Source organism: Hippocampus comes, unplaced genomic scaffold, assembly GCF_001891065.2.
Source record: "Hippocampus comes isolate QL1 unplaced genomic scaffold, H_comes_QL1_v1.1 scaffold299, whole genome shotgun sequence".
Lineage (NCBI taxonomy): Eukaryota > Metazoa > Chordata > Actinopteri > Syngnathiformes > Syngnathidae > Hippocampus > Hippocampus comes.
Genome location: NW_017805694.1, coordinates 604,116 through 621,850, shown reverse-complemented (window position 1 = coordinate 621,850; position 17,735 = coordinate 604,116). Strand labels below are relative to the sequence as shown.

The following is a 17,735-nucleotide window of genomic DNA, read 5'->3' as shown; positions in this document are numbered from 1 at the left end:
GGCGGGGGGCCCTCCCCTCCCCCCACAGGAGGCTGCCGAAGCCCAGGAAGACGCACCAGAGCCACTGCTCCACGCTCAGGCTCACGCAGCTGAAGGGCTTGCCGCCAAACTGCACAATCAGCACCTGTAACGAGGCAACGCCACCACAACAATGGCGCATTTGACCACGGCGGCCTTTTGCTTTGGGAAGAAATGAGGATCCTCTGTCACCATTGGCCTTTGTGAGGGCATCGACGTCAACAAAAACTCAAAGGTTTGATGAGAGTCCGGGCAAGAAGACGGCCACAAACCTATTTTTCATTTGAGCGGTGGCGCCACCTACCGGCCAAATGAAATACTGTATGTGGTCTTTTTTGGGTTGATGTTCTCAACCGAGCAGGTGAACTCGATCAAGCTCCTATTTGCAAGAGCGTTTGGTGAAATGCCGTTGCTGTCGCCAAGCGTAAATATGCACCAAAAAATCGGAAGGCCTCTGAAGCAGCCCGAGACCAACCCAAAAGATTTTGGAGCCACGCGCTCAAGCAAAGTCTGTCATTTTGTCTCGACTTTGGAATTTGGTGCCATTTTTGGCCTTTTAATCGGGGTCATAGTTTCACAAACTCATCCTTGAGAATTGATCAAACTTTGGCTGTTTGATCTGAAGCGGTCGAGAGGTGAAATGTTCTTGAAAGCTTTTTATTTCATTGAAGGCTCTTTCATTTGACATTTTTTTGGGGTCATTTTTTTTCAATGTTCTTCATTGTCAAGTTTGATTCCTGAATCCCGGCCAAGGTGAACCTGCGGTCGCCTCGATTTTGCCTTTTGCTGACCTGGATGAGGAAGGTGCCGACGACGATGGAGCAGAAGATGGGGTTGTTGAGGACGCCGTCAAAGACGTTCCTCTCGCCGTGGATCTTGCGCGCGTTGAGCTCGTTGAAGAGCTGCATCAGCACGAAGGTGTTGAACACCATGGTGTAGTGCTCCGACGGCGGCGCGTGCAGTGGCGCGTTGCGCCCGCAGTCCACGTCCAGCAGCAGCTCGCCTACGCACAAACAAGTTGCACCGTCGACGCACTCGGGTAGGGGAACCGCCCGTGCCGCCCGGGACCGACCGACGAAAAGCAGCGTAAAGATGACGGCGAGCTGGTAGACGGCGTGACCCAGGATGTTCTTCATCATGGTGCGCGAGATGAGCGGCTTGCTGCGTCCGTAGGGGCTGCGCAGCAGCAGGGCCTCGGTGGGCGGCTCGGTGGCCAGCGCCAGCGAGGCAAAGGTGTCCATGATCAGGTTGACCCACAGCATCTGCACCGCCTTCAGGGGCGAGTCCTGCGAGGAGGCGGGAAGGGGAGGCGGACGGCGTGAGATGACGGAGGACGGAGCGGGCGGGCGCCGCCGCCGTCCTCGTCGTCCCACCTGCGTGACGCAGGCGCCGGTGAAGGCCACGATGACGGCCACCACGTTGACGGTGAGCTGGAATTGCAGGAACTTGGAGATGCTGTCGTAGACGTTGCGGCCCCACATCACCGCCTTGACGATGCTGCTGAAGTTGTCGTCGGTCAGGATGATGTCCGACGCCTCCTTGGCCACGTCCGTCCCGGCGATGCCCTGCCACGCAAGCGACACGTCGGCCTCGTTTCGGTTAAGCGACTTCTCTTTCCCTCGCGTTTCTTTGATTCCGCTTCACTTCGTCTTTTAGTCGTCAAGCGGTGAAAGCGCTTTTGCGTGTTTCGGACGACCGTCATCGGTTACCATGGCGAAGCCGACGTCGGCCTTCTTGAGGGCGGGCCCGTCGTTGGTGCCGTCTCCGGTTACCGCCACGACTTGCCTCTGCTCCAGCACCGAGCTGTCGATAATGCCTGAAAAAGAAAGATGTGGTGGGAAAAAAAAAATCTGCCGACAGGTGAATCCGCATATGCGGTGGTCCACTGTGTTCAAGGAAACGTTTTCATCTTTTTTTTCCCCAGCTTTTAGGGGGGAAGGGGAATTGATCGTGGGTCCACTCCACTTGGACAAGGTCACAAGAAGGGGTCATGTCACACCACGGATGACAAAGCCCCTTTTTTTTTTTTTTTTTCTGCATGCGCGTCACTTCAAGTCCAAAAGAGCCACAAAGGCTAGCGGCCTTCTTTTTTTCCTGACCTTTGACGAGGGTGTGCTTGTCAGTCGGCGACGAACGGGCCAGGACTCGCAGTTTGGGCCAGATCTTGTCAATTCGCTCCTGCTCGATCTGCGACAACGACAGCAAAAGTGGACGGACTTCCCTGGCATGGACGGACGGCTCGGATACGGACCTCGCCCAGCTGGTTGCGTATGCGTCTGTTGAACTCTTTCCCCTCCAGGCACAGGAAGTCGCCCCCGGGCTGGAGGATGCCGCACTTGCTGGCGATGGCGCGCGCCGTGTTGATGTTGTCTCCCGTCACCATGCGCACCGTAATGCCCGCGCGCTGGCACTTCCTGATGGCGTCCGGCACCTGATGACGTCACAGGACGATCCCTCAAGACTCTTCGGCGCAAATAGATGTCACCACATATTTTCACATCAAATCTACCCAAGCAGAAAAACGCGATTTCCGTCCTCTGGTAATCAGCAGTGGAACACAAAAAGCTGCTTTGCCCACAAACAAAAGCTTTGTGCATCAACAAACCTACCAAGCAAAAACCGTGACTTAGATGCTGGCGGTCGTGGAAGGGGGCAGCTAAACATCTGCCTATAAAGCAGTTCCTTCAACTTTTAGGACTGCCTTTGGAGTGAAAAATCAGAACCTGGCCTGGGGGGACACGAGCACCGGAGTGAGGCCGGCTCACCAGGATGACTCGGTCAGCCGTGATCGGCCTCCGCCGTTTGCTCCCTGCTGCAGCGCTGATCGTAAAACTGAGAAAAGCAGCCAAGTTCTCTCCCAGGTACCTCAGGTCTGACAGGATCCTCGATGCCGACCACGGCAATGCAGGTGAGTCCAGTGAGGACGTCGGCCTCGTCGTCCCAGTCGGGCTGGTCGGCGGCGCCAAAGTCCCGATAGGCCAGGCAGATGGTCCTCAGGCCCTCGGACGCCATGGGCTCGATAACCGTCTTCATCAATTTCTCCCGGTCGCGAGGCTTGAAGGCTTTGGCGACGCCGTTCTCCGTCAGGATCTTGCAGCACCTGCGAGGACGGCGCAGGCGGTCACGGGGATGTCGGGGCGGAGCAGGGTGCAAGTCGCTCTCAAGACCGTCAAGTTTCAAGCGAGTCCCGAGGTACCGTGGCGCAAGTCGAGTCCAGTCAGGTCATGGTTTGGATTAAGCAGGCTCGAAATTGAGCCTTGCAGTCTTGCTCGGTCACATCACACATGCGCCCGCCCGTAAGCCAATTGGCACTCAGTATCTGCCCTTTCCTGGGGTCGCACGGGGGACCTACTTCCTGAGCAGGATCTCGGAGGCTCCTTTGCTAAACATGCGGTAGCTGCCATCGTGGTTCCGGAGCACGGTGCTCATGGACTTCCGGACCGAGTTGAAGGTGTACACCTTGAAGAGCTTCTCCTCGGGGATGTCGTTGCGAACACTCTGGTAGTCCCGTCGCAGGTCCAAACTCAGTCCCAGTAAGGCACATTCTGTCTTGTTGCCCACCTGGCGAGGGAGACCGCCCTCCTTGTCGGGGGGCTGCAGGAAATAAAGAATTCAGAATAAACTCAAGAAGTAGGTGACCCCCTTTTCCAGCAAGTGGTCCAGTCTTTGTCACTCAGCGCGCAACGCGTTGGCCTGGTATCGTCGCGTGACACCTTCGTTGTTGTGCAGCGTGCTATCCGCGTACGACATCATAGCGCGCTACACACAGTGACATCAGAGCGTGACGTCTCTTTTGGCGTTCGATCAAAGGTTGACATCGGGGTATCATGGCATGATCTCTTGGCGTAGCATCCTAGCATGACATCATCTTAGCATAGCATCGTAACAAGACATCGAAGCGTGACAACTGAGCACGAATTAATAGCACGACATCATAGCCCGGCATCAGCATGGCCTCACAGCAGCGCACGAAGACTCTGGACCTGGATCCTAGTTCGGCGTCTCTTTGCACTCGGGCGGCATCCATCCAACTGAGCTCAAAGGTCCTGAACGGAAAGCCTATTTTTAAGATCTCACCATAATCTTGGTGGTGTAGGCGCAGTTGACCCCAATCCCAAGAACCAGCAGGTCTAAGATCTTGGCGGGTACCAGGCCGGGCTCGGGCACTTTCTTGTGGTAGCAGCCTGCCACGTAGGCTTGGACCACTGTCATGCGGTTCATGGTCAGCGTGCCGGTCTTGTCGGAGCAGATGGCGGTGGCGTTGCCCATCGTCTCGCAGGCGTCCAGGTGGCGCACCAGGTTGTTGTCCTTCATCATTTTCTAAAAAGAAAACAAAGGGACCTCAAATATTTCCCAGAGGAACTCCATTGTCGTCACGGCAAAACAAGGCATTGGAATGAAACCTTTCTGGTTTTTTTTTGTTTTTTTTTTGCGGCCAAAAGAGAGATTAGGACGGAATAGAAATAGACTTTCCTCTCCTTGTGTAGGCTATGAAGAAGGAAGGTGAGAAACCTTGACGGAGTAGGCCAGGGAGATGGTGACGGCCAGAGGAAGACCTTCGGGCACAGCTACCACCAGCACGGTCACACCGATGATGAAGAACTTGACCAGGAACTTCATGTAGATGGGCACGCACTCGGCAGTCCAGGGAATTCCCTGAATGCAGAAGGTGTCCACCAGGAAGCGAACGATGAGGATGATGACGGTCAGCGTGGACATGAAGAGGCCTGGCAATGGAAAAGGTGTGAAAGAGTCTTCAAACTCGACTTTGTCTTTTTTGTGGCTCCACTCACGCTATCCCCGACCTGCTTACCAAGGTTGCAGAGTGAAAGCGGTTTTAGTGTCTGAATTTTCAAAACGATTCTTGGCTGTTTGTCTCGGAAGGATTCTTGGAACGGACCCTAAAATGGCAACCCCGAGCCCAAATGGCAGACTTCCTGAGCCATTGAGGGCACGGCTTCTCGAGACCGGTCCGAGGGTCCTCTCATCATGTGCCTCTCTCGCAAATGGGAAGCTGCTCGGTGAAACTGGCTTCAGGGGCTGAATCTTCAAAACCTCTTTGAAGGGCCCCCGGAAGTGCTCAGATGGCAGATTTCAAGGACTGGTCTCTTGGTACTTACTTGTGGCTCTACCCATGACAGCCATGTCCCCCTCATTTCGCGTTGTGAAGTGAAAGTGCCCCGTAGGCTGAATTTCTCAAAACGGCAGCGCATACTTTGAAGCCAACAGTTTTTTGAACCTTCAATGGCTGTTTCAACCCAAAATGTTTGACTTCCCGTTTCTTTTCGAGCATGGCCTCAGACTTACGATAGACAAGACAACCACATTTCATGTTACTCCGGGAAACTGGCTCTGTAGGTGGCATTTTTCAAGCCTTCCAAGGGGTGCTACTGAGTCACTTTGCCATTTCAGAGGCCCGAAAATGTCCGCCTTCCAACCTGATTGTGGTGTTTTCGACCGAGCAATCTGTACCTGCTTTGCCGATCTGCACCGCCAGCTTGGTCAGCTTCCCTTGAAGGACTGACTTCTCCTTCTTCCTCAGGTTGCTTTTCTTCTTCTCTGGCTCCGCGTCGTCGTTGAGCGGCTCCATCTCCACGGCCGCGCCATCTTTGCTCTTCCCTGCCGGGAAAACACCGCATTGTGCTCGGATGAAATTTAAGCGCCTCGCTTATTCGGGTTTCATACGGAACTGATGGAGGATGCGGATGTTTTAGTCACTCGGCCACACGAAAGGACCAAAATAGTGGAAACACTGCAGTTCGGTGTGTTTTTGTAGACACATTTCTAAAAAGGTGGCCCGGGCTATTTGAACACGGGCTAACCAGGGGTGACAGCAAAAGTTGGTGTGTATGTGTGTGTGTATGTGTGTGTGTGTGTGTGTGTGTGTGTCTTGATCCCAACAGGTTATTAGTGGACATGAAGAAGAAGAAGGCAGCAGCAGCAGGCCAGTCGGCAGTAAAGAAAGAAGCTGCTGAGCTTAAGCGAGCTAATCTGCTTGCTCCTAATCACCATCAATGGAGTCAGGAGCACCTGCTGCTGGGGGAAGGGTGTGGCTGTTTCGGTAGATGGGAGGGGACATGGGGAGGAGGGAGGGGTGGGGCGGGGAGTCAACGGGTGCCATGTGGTTCACGAGCACCCCGGAACCTGAACGAAAACTCGTCTGAAGACCTGGCCAGAAACACATCCATGACGTTGTACACCACAGGCGTCAAAGTGCGGTCCTGGAGGGCCGCTGTCCCGCATGTTTTCCATGTCTCCCTGCCGCAACACACCTGATCCAAATGATCAGCTGATCAGCAAGCTCTATAAGAGCCCGATAGTGATCCTGATCTTTTGAATCAGGTGTGTTGCGGCAGGGAGACATGGAAAACATGCGGGACGGCGGCCCTCCACGACCGCACTTTGACGCCTGCGGTGTACACAGTCAAACATCTCGTGGTTTTGTCGCAGGACAAGCAAGGACGGGATTGGTTGGGTGGTCAAAAGTCTGATCGATGGACTGAGTTGGACGATTGGTTGGTTGGTTGGTTATCAATCGCTGGATCAATCAAAATGGCATGTGATGGAGAGACAAGAAGGCAAGGCCAGCGGCAGACATCAACAGAGCGAGTTTGTGAATTGGCCTATTCAACGATGGATTGATTTCATTCAGATAACGGACGGTTGGTCGATCAACCGAAAGCTTCTCTTGAATTTGTAGACCGTTTGGATCGAGAGACAGACGCTTCAGGACAAGTTCGAACTTAGAAGCAGGGCGGAAGCAGAGAGAGCCGGTTTGAAGCAGACGGGAAGCGGTTGGATCTGGTTGCAGTCACGCTCACCTATCTTGCCTATTTCCTCCTTTTTACCTGTGAAAGAAGACGGGGCCGTGAGCCGCGGCCTTACGAAACGCAACGAACCGCGAGGGGACTCCGCACCCGTACTTTTCTTCTCCTTTCTCTCCCTCTTCTTGCGCTCTTCCTTCCGCTTCCTCTTCTTTTCCTTCTCGGCCTTGTCGTCGTCTCCGTCGCCGCCTTCCTCGCCGGCGCCGAGCAGCGCAAAGATGATGCCCGTCTGAGAGTTGACGCCCACCGCCGTCACCACCATCTTGCCCGAGCCCTCCATCACGTGAGTGCCTGGCCGAGTACGTGGCGGGGACAGTTTCGATTCACGTGAGCGAAACTGGCGATCGAAACGCCGTCATGGACTGAGACGAAGGACCTGAATCAGGGGAGCACCTGAGAGCAACATGGGATCTTTGTCGGTGCTCTTTTTGACGTGGTCCGACTCTCCGGTCAGGGAGCTCTCGTCGATCTTCAGGTCGTTGCCTTGGATGAGGATGCCGTCGGCGGGGAGGAGGTCGCCTGGAGAACAGCGAGCACCGTCACGGCAACGGAGACACCGCCGCGGCACAGGAACTATCATGAGAATCCTGGAGAAAGACTTAGTGGAGCCGGTCCGCTGGTCTCTCAGTTGGTCGGGTCGGGGGATGTTTGGAAGATGGTTTTGTTATCGGGGTAAGGATGAGATCATCGGTCAGTCGCTTGTCAGGAAGGTCGGGAGGTCGTCGGAAGGCGGTTGGCGAGGCGGTCGGTTGGTCAGTTGGTAGTTGTTAGGCTCGGGGTCGGACGGTGGGTGTGTCGGTTGGTCTTTTGGACTGTCGGTCAGTAAACGACTGCAGTTGGTTCTTCTTAAGTTGCTCAGGTGTCGCTCGCTCAGTCCCTCAGTCAGTTGGTCAACCACTCGGTCAGTTTGTCTGCTTTTGTTGGCTGGTTTTCACCAAGTTACATGGTTGACTGGGCAGTCAGTCAGTCAGTTAACTTGTGCGACGTGTTTGTTCGATGCTCGTTGGGTGGTTGGGAGGTTGATCCATTGGTCAGTCAGTTGATAGTCACCGTTGGTGTTGTTGGTTGTTATTCGATCCGTCAGTCAGTCCGTTTTTGTTAGATGGTGATTGGTTGATTGGTCAGTTGGTCGGCAAGTCAGTCACTCTGTTGCTGAGTCGGCTCACTGGTCAGCCAGTTTTTCTGAGATCGCCGTTGGGCGATTGTTGGTTGTTTGGTCAGATGATATGTAGACATGTCATTCACCTCGTCCTTGAGTAAGTTACTAAGTTAGCGCAGCAGTTTGATGCTTGGTTGGTTGGTCTGTCCGTTGTCTTTTTCCGGTAGTCCTTAGATGGTAATTGGTTGGCTAGTTTGTTTGCTCTGGAGCTAGTTAGGTGGTCAACTAGTCCATCTGTCACTTTCCTTTCCGTGAGTTGTTCAATGGGCGTCAGTTAGTTCGTTAGGAGTTGGTTCATTAGTTAGCCGCACACTCGCTCTCAGCAAGATCATAGCCCGACTGACCATATTTGACGTGCGCGATGTCTCCCACGACGATGTCGGACACTTTGACGTGCGCCAGCTGCCCCGCGCGCAGCACGCTGAACTTTTGCTCCTGCTCGATGCGACTCTGCAGGCCTCGGAATTGTTTCTCTTTGCTCCAGTCGTTGAAGGCCGTCACCAGCACCACGCACACCACCGACAGCAGGATGGCCGCACCCTCGATCCAGCCCGTCTCCGCCTCGCCCTCGTCGCCCACGTCGCCCGCCGCACTCCCGCAACCTGCACGCGCACACACATTCATTCATGACGAGGCGTGAGACGAGTGGCCACCAGGTTAAGTTGACGTAAGTGGGACAGCTTGACTCCTTGAAGACACGACCGAAAAAAGGGCAGCTCAGGGCGGGCGAGAAGGAAAGCGAACTCACTGTCCCTGTCGGCGTGCGGCGGTCGGTAGAAAGAAAGGCCAAGCGAAACGATGGCGGCCACTTCCAGGATGATGAGCGTCACGTCCTGCAGCGCCTCCCACACTAACTGCACAAAGGTTTTTGGCTTCTTGGGGGGGATCACGTTGGGTCCAAACGCCTGCCGCCGGCGCTCCAGGTCCTCCCACGAAGCGTCCAGACCTCAAAGCGCACAACACACGCACACCTGCACGTTACGACACCTTTCACGCAGTGGAGCCCGCCCACCCCAAATTGGAGCTCCTGGAACGCGGTGGCCCGAGTCCTGCTGTAGACCGCCGCATGGCCACAGGGGGCAGGGGGCGTTTCCGAGTGGGAAGTTAGTTCAATCAAGAACTTTGTGTTTGGGAGCATTCTTGGTTGACCATAAGCGGGTTGCAAATGAAGCCTGATTGTGAGATGAGCAGCAGAGCCGAAAATGTGGCCTGCGTCCATGACGGATGTGTCAATGCCAAACAGGACGATCACTGTTTGACAGGTAACTTGTATTCTTCCATTATTGACCGGCGCCCAGCTGACACAATACACACCTACACACACACATATATCTGTATACACACACTCGCACACACTCGCAGGCAGGAAGTGAGACGTGGGGTCGGATGGATTTTTCAAACTGTCGCTGACATTTCCGAGTGACTGCAGGTGTTCACCGAGCATGTACAAGATTTCTCGCTCATGAATTAATGACGGCAGCAACCAGGCAAATGTCACAAGGCACATTCTCGTGCAGGATTCATGCAAGATGAGCGGACACGCAGCATACGTTCTCGACATGTACAACGAGCGGCCGCCGTTTTTTGCAGTCGGAGGTGGAGATGCAAATTACAGCAATTCAATTTGATATCAGCTGCTTCCGCCGCTGATGAGTTCCTCGAGGGTCTTTTGGGACCAATTTGAAACGCTTGATGGAGATGGCTGACTCCAAAGTCAAGTGCATGACAGGTCATCCGGCCGAGATGTGACAAAGGCATGAGTGACTGTTTCAAAGTGCTCTTGAGAAAGTAGAGGCTTGACTTGAGCCAGCTGCCAAAAATGAAAGAAGGACAACGGCAGCAATTCAACGGTCCAATTTCAAATCACTGTCCAATTTAAGACCGTTGGCTTCTGAAAAGGGGCCCAAGTCCGCAGGATGGGATGCACAAGGGCCACGACCTGCTGTAGACCGCCGCATGGCCACAGGGGGCAGGGGGCGTTTCCGAGTGGGAAGTTAGTTCAATCAAGAACTTTGTGTTTGGGAGCATTCTTGGTTGACCATAAGCGGGTTGCAAATCAAGCCTGATTGTGAGATGAGCAGCAGAGCCGAAAATGTGGCCTGCGTCCATGACGGATGTGTCAATGCCAAACAGGACGATCACTGTTTGACAGGTAACTTGTATTCTTCCATTATTGACCGGCGCCCAGCTGACACAATACACACCTACACACACACACACACACACATATATCTGTATACACACACTCGCAGGCAGGAAGTGAGACGTGGGGTCGGATGGATTTTTCAAACTGTCGCTGACATTTCCGAGTGACTGCAGGTGTTCACCGAGCATGTACAAGATTTCTCGCTCATGAATTAATGACGGCAGCAACCAGGCAAATGTCACAAGGCACATTCTCGTGCAGGATTCATGCAAGATGAGCGGACACGCAGCATACGTTCTCGACATGTACAACGAGCGGCCGCCGTTTTTTGCAGTCGGAGGTGGAGATGCAAATTACAGCAATTCAATTTGATATCAGCTGCTCCGCCGCTGATGAGTTCCTCGAGGGTCTTTTGGGACTGTTTCAAAGTGCTCTTGAGAAAGTAGAGGCCTGACTTGAGCCAGCTGCCAAAAATGAAAGAAGCCGGATTGGACAACGGCAGCAATTCAACGGTCCAATTTCAAATCACTGTCCAATTTAAGACCGTTGGCTTCTGAAAAGGGGCCCAAGTCCGCAGGATGGGATGCACAAGGGCCACGAGGACCAAACACCTTCGTCTTTTCATTGACATTCAGGAAATCCAGGGCCATCCAGGTCTTGAGATTTCCTCCAGCCAGGATAAAATTGGCCTCAATATTTTGCTTAGAGGGACATCGATCTGACAGTCATCCGTAAAGCATCAGAAGGAAATGCCAGGTTTCCTTAAGATGGAACGGGAAAGGGAGCAGATCCAGTGAGAACGGCGGAGGCCCCAGAATTGAGCCCTGTGGGATACCACACCACACTGGGGCAGTTCATGACTTAGAGCAACAAAGGCAAACACAAAATGTTCAGTCAGCTCAATGGGAGCCAGCAGAATACTGTGATCCACTGGATCAAATAAAACCAAACACGCCTCGTCTCCAGTATCATTTGCCAGGAGGATGTCAGTAAAAACTCGTAACAGGGCTGGCTCCGTGCTCGGCATCATCTTGTAGCCTGACATTTAAATACATTTCATTTTACTTGGTTTTATTTCATTGCCTTTAATCCATCCGATTATATTTTGCCAACAAGTACCATTCAAATAATCTTTGATTTGGATTTGAATTGAATTAAACGGAGTTTTATTTGATTTGATTTCCTGTGCTCCAAACGATTTGTAGCAATCGAAAAAAATCACGACTTTGATTTGTATTCCAACATAATATCATTGTATCGCATGAGTAAATACTGTTCTGTTTGATTTCATTTCATCACCTCTGCGGGCTACGGCGAGCGCCGCATTCGAATGCGTCACGTACAGTCAATGACAGTTGCTGCTCAAAACCTGCTACAGGACACACACACACACACACACACACACACATCACGGGCACTGACCTTCGAGGGCAGAGGTTCTGAGTCTGGCGCAGAGTCCGTCAACGTCCCCGTAGCTGTGTCGGATCTGGTCGCGGGCGTCGTCGCCCCGCAGTTCCATGAGCGAGCGCAGCTCCTGGAGCGAGCAGCTGAACTCGGTCTCCAGGTAGGCGGAGCCGCGGCGGCCGCGCTTGCCGCCGCGGAAGGAGCTGTTGGCCATGTCGCCTGGCGGCGCAGGCGGACGGCCCTTCTCAGAGGTCAAACTCAGAGGTCGCGCTCAGAGCTCGGCCTGGCGTGTGGCGGCGTGCTGGCGTGGACTCTGTGACTGTGAACGCACGCAGGCGGTGCACGTCATGCTTTTTACAGTATGTTGAGCGCCGCACTGTCATCACTTGAAAGTGCACGTCACATGCATGTGAAGTAGTGGTGCCATCGATGACTATTTCATGCAGTCAACTTCTTGCCATATCTGAGGCTATTTCACCATGGTTACTGGTAAATTCTTGATACACTTCTTTTTATATATATTTATTTCATGGGGACAGTGCACATTAATCACCACAAAGATAAACAGTGTAAATGCGCCGGACTTAGCATAAATGCTAGTTTTCAGACGTAGTCCCAAGGCAGGTTTCGAAGGAAAAGTGGAAAGTTATCACCGTCTCCAAGGTGTACTGGCAACTTATTCCAGGATTGCGTTCCTCTGTATTGGCAACTTATTCCAGGATTGCGTTCCTCTGACGGAGGTGACCGTTTGACCGAATTTTTTTCTACATCTTGTTCTATTGCAATCACCTCTCGTCAAGGCGCTAGTTCTCAGTCCTTCACTGTTTCTCCTCTGAATGAATTTATCCAAGGGTGGGGGTGGAAGCGCATTTTGAACTTTGTAAATGAGACGGGCATCCTCAAAGATCTGGGAGTTATCCAGGTTGAGAATGTGCGGTTTCCCGTCTAGGATTTTAACTGCCCCTTTGAAGAGAGACCTGATGGGATTTAGTACAGTTTCTGTTGTGTGTGTTGTGAAGCAATAATTTATATGTGAGAATATCATTGCGTGCATATAGACTTTAGTTGTCGTGAAGGTGAGGAATGGTCTTATATGATTGAAATTTGACAGGTTGTATTTCATGATATTTGTGATTTTTTTTTAAATGCACTTTGAATGTTAGATTTGTGGCAAAGACCACTCCGAGATAGTTAAAATTTTCTCCAACATCAGGGCTCTCTCCATTAACTACTACAGACGGTTTATTGCACCTCTGCTGCCTTACGAGAGAAGAACATTTTGGTGTTGAGGTGTAAACAATTTTCATTCACTGAGCCAGTGAGATACTGATGCCAGAGCTGCTTAAAGTTTTATTGCAGCTTCTTGTTTTGATTTAGCATGAACATATAGCACGGTGTCATCAGCACATAATTGTAAATGAGCATCTGGGCAGACTGTAGGTCGGTCGTTTACATCGAGACTCAACAGAAATGGCCCCAAGACAGAGCCTTGGGGTACCCCCGTTGAGCACCCAAGATAAGGTGACATTGAATTTCCGATCTGAACAGTCTGTTTTCTATTTGACAAGTCTGATCTCATCCAGCAGAGTGCACTATCAGAGAAGTTAAAGTAGGAAATTTTTTAAATGAGTACATTATGATTTAGTGAGTCCAAAGCTCTTTTCAGGTCCAGGAGCACAGCTCCCATATCACCACCGTGATCCAATCGACCTTTGATCTTCTCATGAAAATAACAAATTGCGATTTCGGTTGAATGGTATTTTCGAAAACCAAACTGCATTGGATGTGGTGGCTCCAAGCCACTGTTAAGATGGTCAGTTAGCAGTGATGCAATCCATCTCTCAGCTGTCTTTGAAATGACTGCGATGATACAGATCGGCCGGTAGTTTTCTACTTTGGTCTTCTGCCCAGCCTTTAGAACTGAAGTAACCCAAGAAGTCTTCCAGGCGGATGGCACGCGACATTGATTTCAGGACATATTTATGAGGTGTGCAACTGGATTTACTCGGGCCATTTTATGTTGTTTTAAGAGGTTACTGTCCAGACCAAAGAAGTCTCTAGCTTCCGGAACAATATGGAACAATGGCAAAGATACATCTGCTATTGTTGATTCTGTGGACCCGTCCACCAGATCCGTCACTATTTCCAACGCCGGGCATCTTTTGACACTTGCATCCGTGTCAGGTTGCCGCCTGTGACTCGCGGCGTAATCTGTGTCAATCAGTCAGCCTTAATCCGAGCCGGGACAAACGGAGGGGCGCAATGAAAAAGGAGGGAAGGTGGAAGTCACGGCACGCGGCGACGCGGGGACGCGGCTGCCGCCATCGCTTGCTCACTTCCACCGCGGGCAGCTTGAAAACGCTTTCACATGCAACGAGGAGTTGGCCAGAAAGTCATCAACTGATAATGTTGCCTCTCTTTGACGATGTGTATAGACACATATAAAATGGGGGCGATTTATTTTTTTTTCTTCAGCATTTCAATGGACTGTGTTCAGGTAAGCTAGTCGGTCTATGTCAATATAAATGTCAGCATGTAGAGTGCAGGACAAAATAATTCTTCCCCCCTGGAATAAGGCCAACAGTTGAGCAGCTTCACAATGACACACACCAATTATTATCCACTGATAACGAACAATCGAAAGCGCTGAAGGTAGTGGTACTTACACAAACTTCCCCCATGGCCTCGGGTAAGCAGCAGGAATTAGCGATGCCGAGCGACGTCGCACACACGCGTCCCGCAGCTCTCCATAACCCAGCCACCGCTCCTCAGATACACACGCATGCACACAGCGGATGGTCCCAAGAGGTCCCGTTGACCGGCGGCGGGAAAGTCAATTTGACCTTCAGCGAGCTCACTGCGGGCTCCTCTCCATGGCAGGACAAAAACAGGAGCTACAGGAGGGCTAAATGATTATCTGACGAAAGCCTCGCTTAATCTAATTAGACAATCTGTGGCCTCAGTCAACACCGATGCTCAGGCGCCGCCCAACCACGGCAGGAGAAACTCCCACATATAAATTTGTAGCTTGTAATGTCATGATGACCAGAGAAGAAGTTAGATGATAGAACGTTGCCGGAAATCTATCTATCATCCATCAATCAATCCGTCACCAGTCAACCTCAGGGCCGTCAACAAAGACAGGCATTTTACAGCTACACCTTAAGAGTTTCCATTTAACTAATGTGCTGTACATTTTTGGAGATTCCCCCATTCCTCTGCGATAGCATAGACTGTACAAAGTGATTCACTACATGTCAGGACAAAGTCCACACGTTCATTCCCAAAGTTTATTATAAACAGTTATTTGATAATCGAGTAGTATATCAAGCTGATTCCATTCCCATCTCATGTTTGCAATGTGTGCGCAGGTGGTGAAGGCCTATGACCACCATGAGCAGGAATGGGTCGCCATCAAGATCATCAAGAACAAAAAGGCATTTCTAAACCAGGCACAGATTGAACTTCGCCTGTTGGAGCTCATGAACAAGCATGATACCGAGATGAAATATTACATAGGTGGGTTGGAATGTACACTTAGTGATTAATGGGAACGCATGTGTGTAAGTTATGGGTTGTCAACTTGTGTGAATGTCTTTGCACCATTTGATACATGCTTACGATAATGCTAAATGTAAAAGGTCCAATTAGTACAACACTTGGTAATTGGAAAACAGGTAGGAAATGTAATTTTGTGAGGAAATAAAACTGCTTTGTCTGGCTACTTTAAGTGTTGAAACTTCAAGTGTCACTTGAAACTCGAAGGATATTCTGCACAGATGTCAAAACAGGAAATGTTATTCTGCATCTCCTTGACCTTATTCTCATGTCACTCAACGACATGTCCCCTTTCTGTTTTTGTGTGCGTGTGTCTGTTTCTGTTTGTAGTGCACCTGAAGCGTCACTTTATGTTTAGGAATCATCTTTGTTTGGTGTTTGAGCTGTTGAGCTACAATCTGTATGATCTGTTGAGGAACACCAACTTCAGAGGGGTGTCCCTTAACCTCACTCGGAAATTTGCACAGCAGCTTTGTACAGGTAGGTTATACAGTCGAACACACACATACGCATACACGTACACTCAAACACACACACACACACACACACACACACACCAGGGCTACATGGTCCAGGCGGACCTGGTCTACAGGGATCAGAACTATGGGGACCAGGAATACCAAAGTCTTGGTCTCCAGGTATTGAAGATTAAGGAATCACGTCTGAAAGGATCAACAGCTATATGTAACAAGGCTACAGGAAGTTTGTCAACAAGAGCAAGGGTTACGGGGACTGGCTCTATCGGATCCTGGTCTAGAGGCCCTTGGGATATAGGTCTACGGATATTGGGATAAGACGGTCAAGTCCAGGGATCCCTGGTCTACGCCTATCGGCGTGAAAGGAATCCTATTACGATGATCAGGGTGTCAGGGATCACGTGTTTGTGGACAAGAAATAGGGCTACTGTATATTGATCAGGCCTAGGGTCACCAGGTACCACGAATACCAAGGTGCTGGCCTAAAGGTGCTGGGGATCAAGAAATCGCGACAATAACGATCTGGGCTAAGTGTATGAAGGTTACATGGCATTTGTCGACAAGAGCAAGGGTTACATTGATCAGGAAGACGGGGTCCAGACCTCTTGGAATTGGTCCTGGTCTACAAGGAGAAGTGAAATGGGTACTGGCGATAAAGGACTCACATCTGCAAGGACCTTGGCACTTACATGGGAGTTTGTCAACAAGAACAAGGATTACATTGACCAGAGCTACAGGGTCCAGAACTACAGGGTTTTGGGCTTAAAGGTGTGAGGTCTACATGGGTCATGCTCTGTCGGTATTGGGGATCAAGGAATCAAGGATCAAGAGCTACACTTGTCAAGAATATAATAATAATAATAATAATAATAATAATAATAATGCATTTCATTTATGAGCGCCTTTCAAAACACTCAAGGACACGAATGAGTTTGGAAACGAGAACAAAGACTACACCTGGCCTGACAACAAATAACCACGTCTGGCCTGAGTTATTTGTTGTCCTCAAGAACAAAATCATAAGAATAAAAAAACTAGATGTATAGTAACAATAACATTCGTTGAATCACAGTGAACATTCAAACAACGACTCGCCCTCGTCCGAAACGCGTTAAAAAGCCAACATGGATTACATAGCCCACAATTCCTATCGGTCGACGTCACGTCTTTCCGACCAATGGCTGCGAGAGAGAGAGTCACGTGACCACTGGCGTAACACATTTGAATTGCTGTTTTGTGTCGCGAGCAGAACGGAACTTTTCCTCGTCGTGGAAACAAAAAACAACAAGGTTCGTCATTCTTGGCAAAATTCAACTAGCTCGACTCGAGTTCCCTGTTCCACTTCCTCACTTTGAAGTTTGCAGGAAGGCAACGCCAAACGGGCTCACGCACGCGGTGAGAGCGAGGCTTCTTTCGTGTCGCGGATCGAGCTTCCATCGAGTGTCGAGTTCGTGCCGTCTTGGCGAGTGTGCGAGTTTCACGTCCGCGTCGATTGGAATGATTCTTATTGGAATTGTACCTGCAGGTCGAAAGGAGACGCAGCCGCGAGATGGAGCGTCGAGCGGGCAGCGGTCAGTCAGTCGGTCGGTCTTCACAATGGGAATCTTGTTTTTCACGAGGAACGATGTCGTCGCTGATGCTTGCTTGGTGTGTCAACACAGATGTGATTTATCTGGTGGACGAGAAGTTCGACTTCGATGTTTCGCTGTCACCTGACAGGTAGGAACTTTGATTTGAGAAATGAAACGCCAGACCAAACCCACTCGAGCAAGAAGAGCACGCTTTCTTTCCATCAATATGACTCAAGCAAAAAAAAGCAAAACGCAGTCCTCCAAATAATCCCGTAGTTGGCGATTGATTGATTAAAACACTCGTTCGATGGGGAAAACGATCCCCGGCTACTGAGTGACTTTATTGTTTTGTTTCATCGGTGCTTGAACATCAAATGGACAAAAATATCAAATACGAGTGTTAAAAATCCCACATTGCACAACGTCGCTCAACAAAACCAGTGATCATTCTTCTCAAAATGTAAATCTGTAAAGATAAAGGTATGGTCTTAAGTTCACTATTGAGACAAAGGAAACCACAAGGAAGACATTTCTCGGATAAACACGAACACGGTTGAAGTGGAGTCTTTTTTTTTTTTT

At 50.7% G+C, this 17,735-nt stretch overlaps 2 protein-coding genes across 2 annotated transcripts in view; one reads left to right on the top strand and one right to left on the bottom strand.

Annotated features, from left to right (window-relative positions):
• LOC109522916 (plasma membrane calcium-transporting ATPase 1-like) overlaps nucleotides 1-14,295 on the bottom strand; it is a 16,176-nt gene extending 1,881 nt beyond the window's left edge. Inside the window, exons 1-18 of the mRNA XM_019881746.1 lie at nucleotides 14,218-14,295; nucleotides 11,570-11,870; nucleotides 8,750-8,947; nucleotides 8,346-8,603; nucleotides 7,236-7,361; nucleotides 6,840-7,133; nucleotides 5,491-5,637; nucleotides 4,531-4,745; nucleotides 4,096-4,338; nucleotides 3,371-3,612; nucleotides 2,884-3,118; nucleotides 2,270-2,449; nucleotides 2,118-2,205; nucleotides 1,728-1,834; nucleotides 1,392-1,583; nucleotides 1,091-1,304; nucleotides 810-1,021; nucleotides 21-124 (exon numbers count right to left, since the gene is read on the bottom strand). Of these exons, the coding sequence (XP_019737305.1) occupies nucleotides 21-124; nucleotides 810-1,021; nucleotides 1,091-1,304; nucleotides 1,392-1,583; nucleotides 1,728-1,834; nucleotides 2,118-2,205; nucleotides 2,270-2,449; nucleotides 2,884-3,118; nucleotides 3,371-3,612; nucleotides 4,096-4,338; nucleotides 4,531-4,745; nucleotides 5,491-5,637; nucleotides 6,840-7,133; nucleotides 7,236-7,361; nucleotides 8,346-8,603; nucleotides 8,750-8,947; nucleotides 11,570-11,765 (3,251 nt within the window). The 5' untranslated portion in view covers nucleotides 11,766-11,870; nucleotides 14,218-14,295. The remainder of the gene's footprint in view (nucleotides 1-20; nucleotides 125-809; nucleotides 1,022-1,090; nucleotides 1,305-1,391; nucleotides 1,584-1,727; nucleotides 1,835-2,117; nucleotides 2,206-2,269; nucleotides 2,450-2,883; nucleotides 3,119-3,370; nucleotides 3,613-4,095; nucleotides 4,339-4,530; nucleotides 4,746-5,490; nucleotides 5,638-6,839; nucleotides 7,134-7,235; nucleotides 7,362-8,345; nucleotides 8,604-8,749; nucleotides 8,948-11,569; nucleotides 11,871-14,217) is intronic.
• A 2,481-nt stretch (nucleotides 14,296-16,776) lies between these two features.
• gtse1 (G-2 and S-phase expressed 1) overlaps nucleotides 16,777-17,735 on the top strand; it is a 7,575-nt gene continuing 6,616 nt past the window's right edge. The window contains exons 1-3 of the mRNA XM_019881762.1: nucleotides 16,777-16,874; nucleotides 17,111-17,156; nucleotides 17,247-17,304. Of these exons, the coding sequence (XP_019737321.1) occupies nucleotides 17,135-17,156; nucleotides 17,247-17,304 (80 nt within the window). The 5' untranslated portion in view covers nucleotides 16,777-16,874; nucleotides 17,111-17,134. The remainder of the gene's footprint in view (nucleotides 16,875-17,110; nucleotides 17,157-17,246; nucleotides 17,305-17,735) is intronic.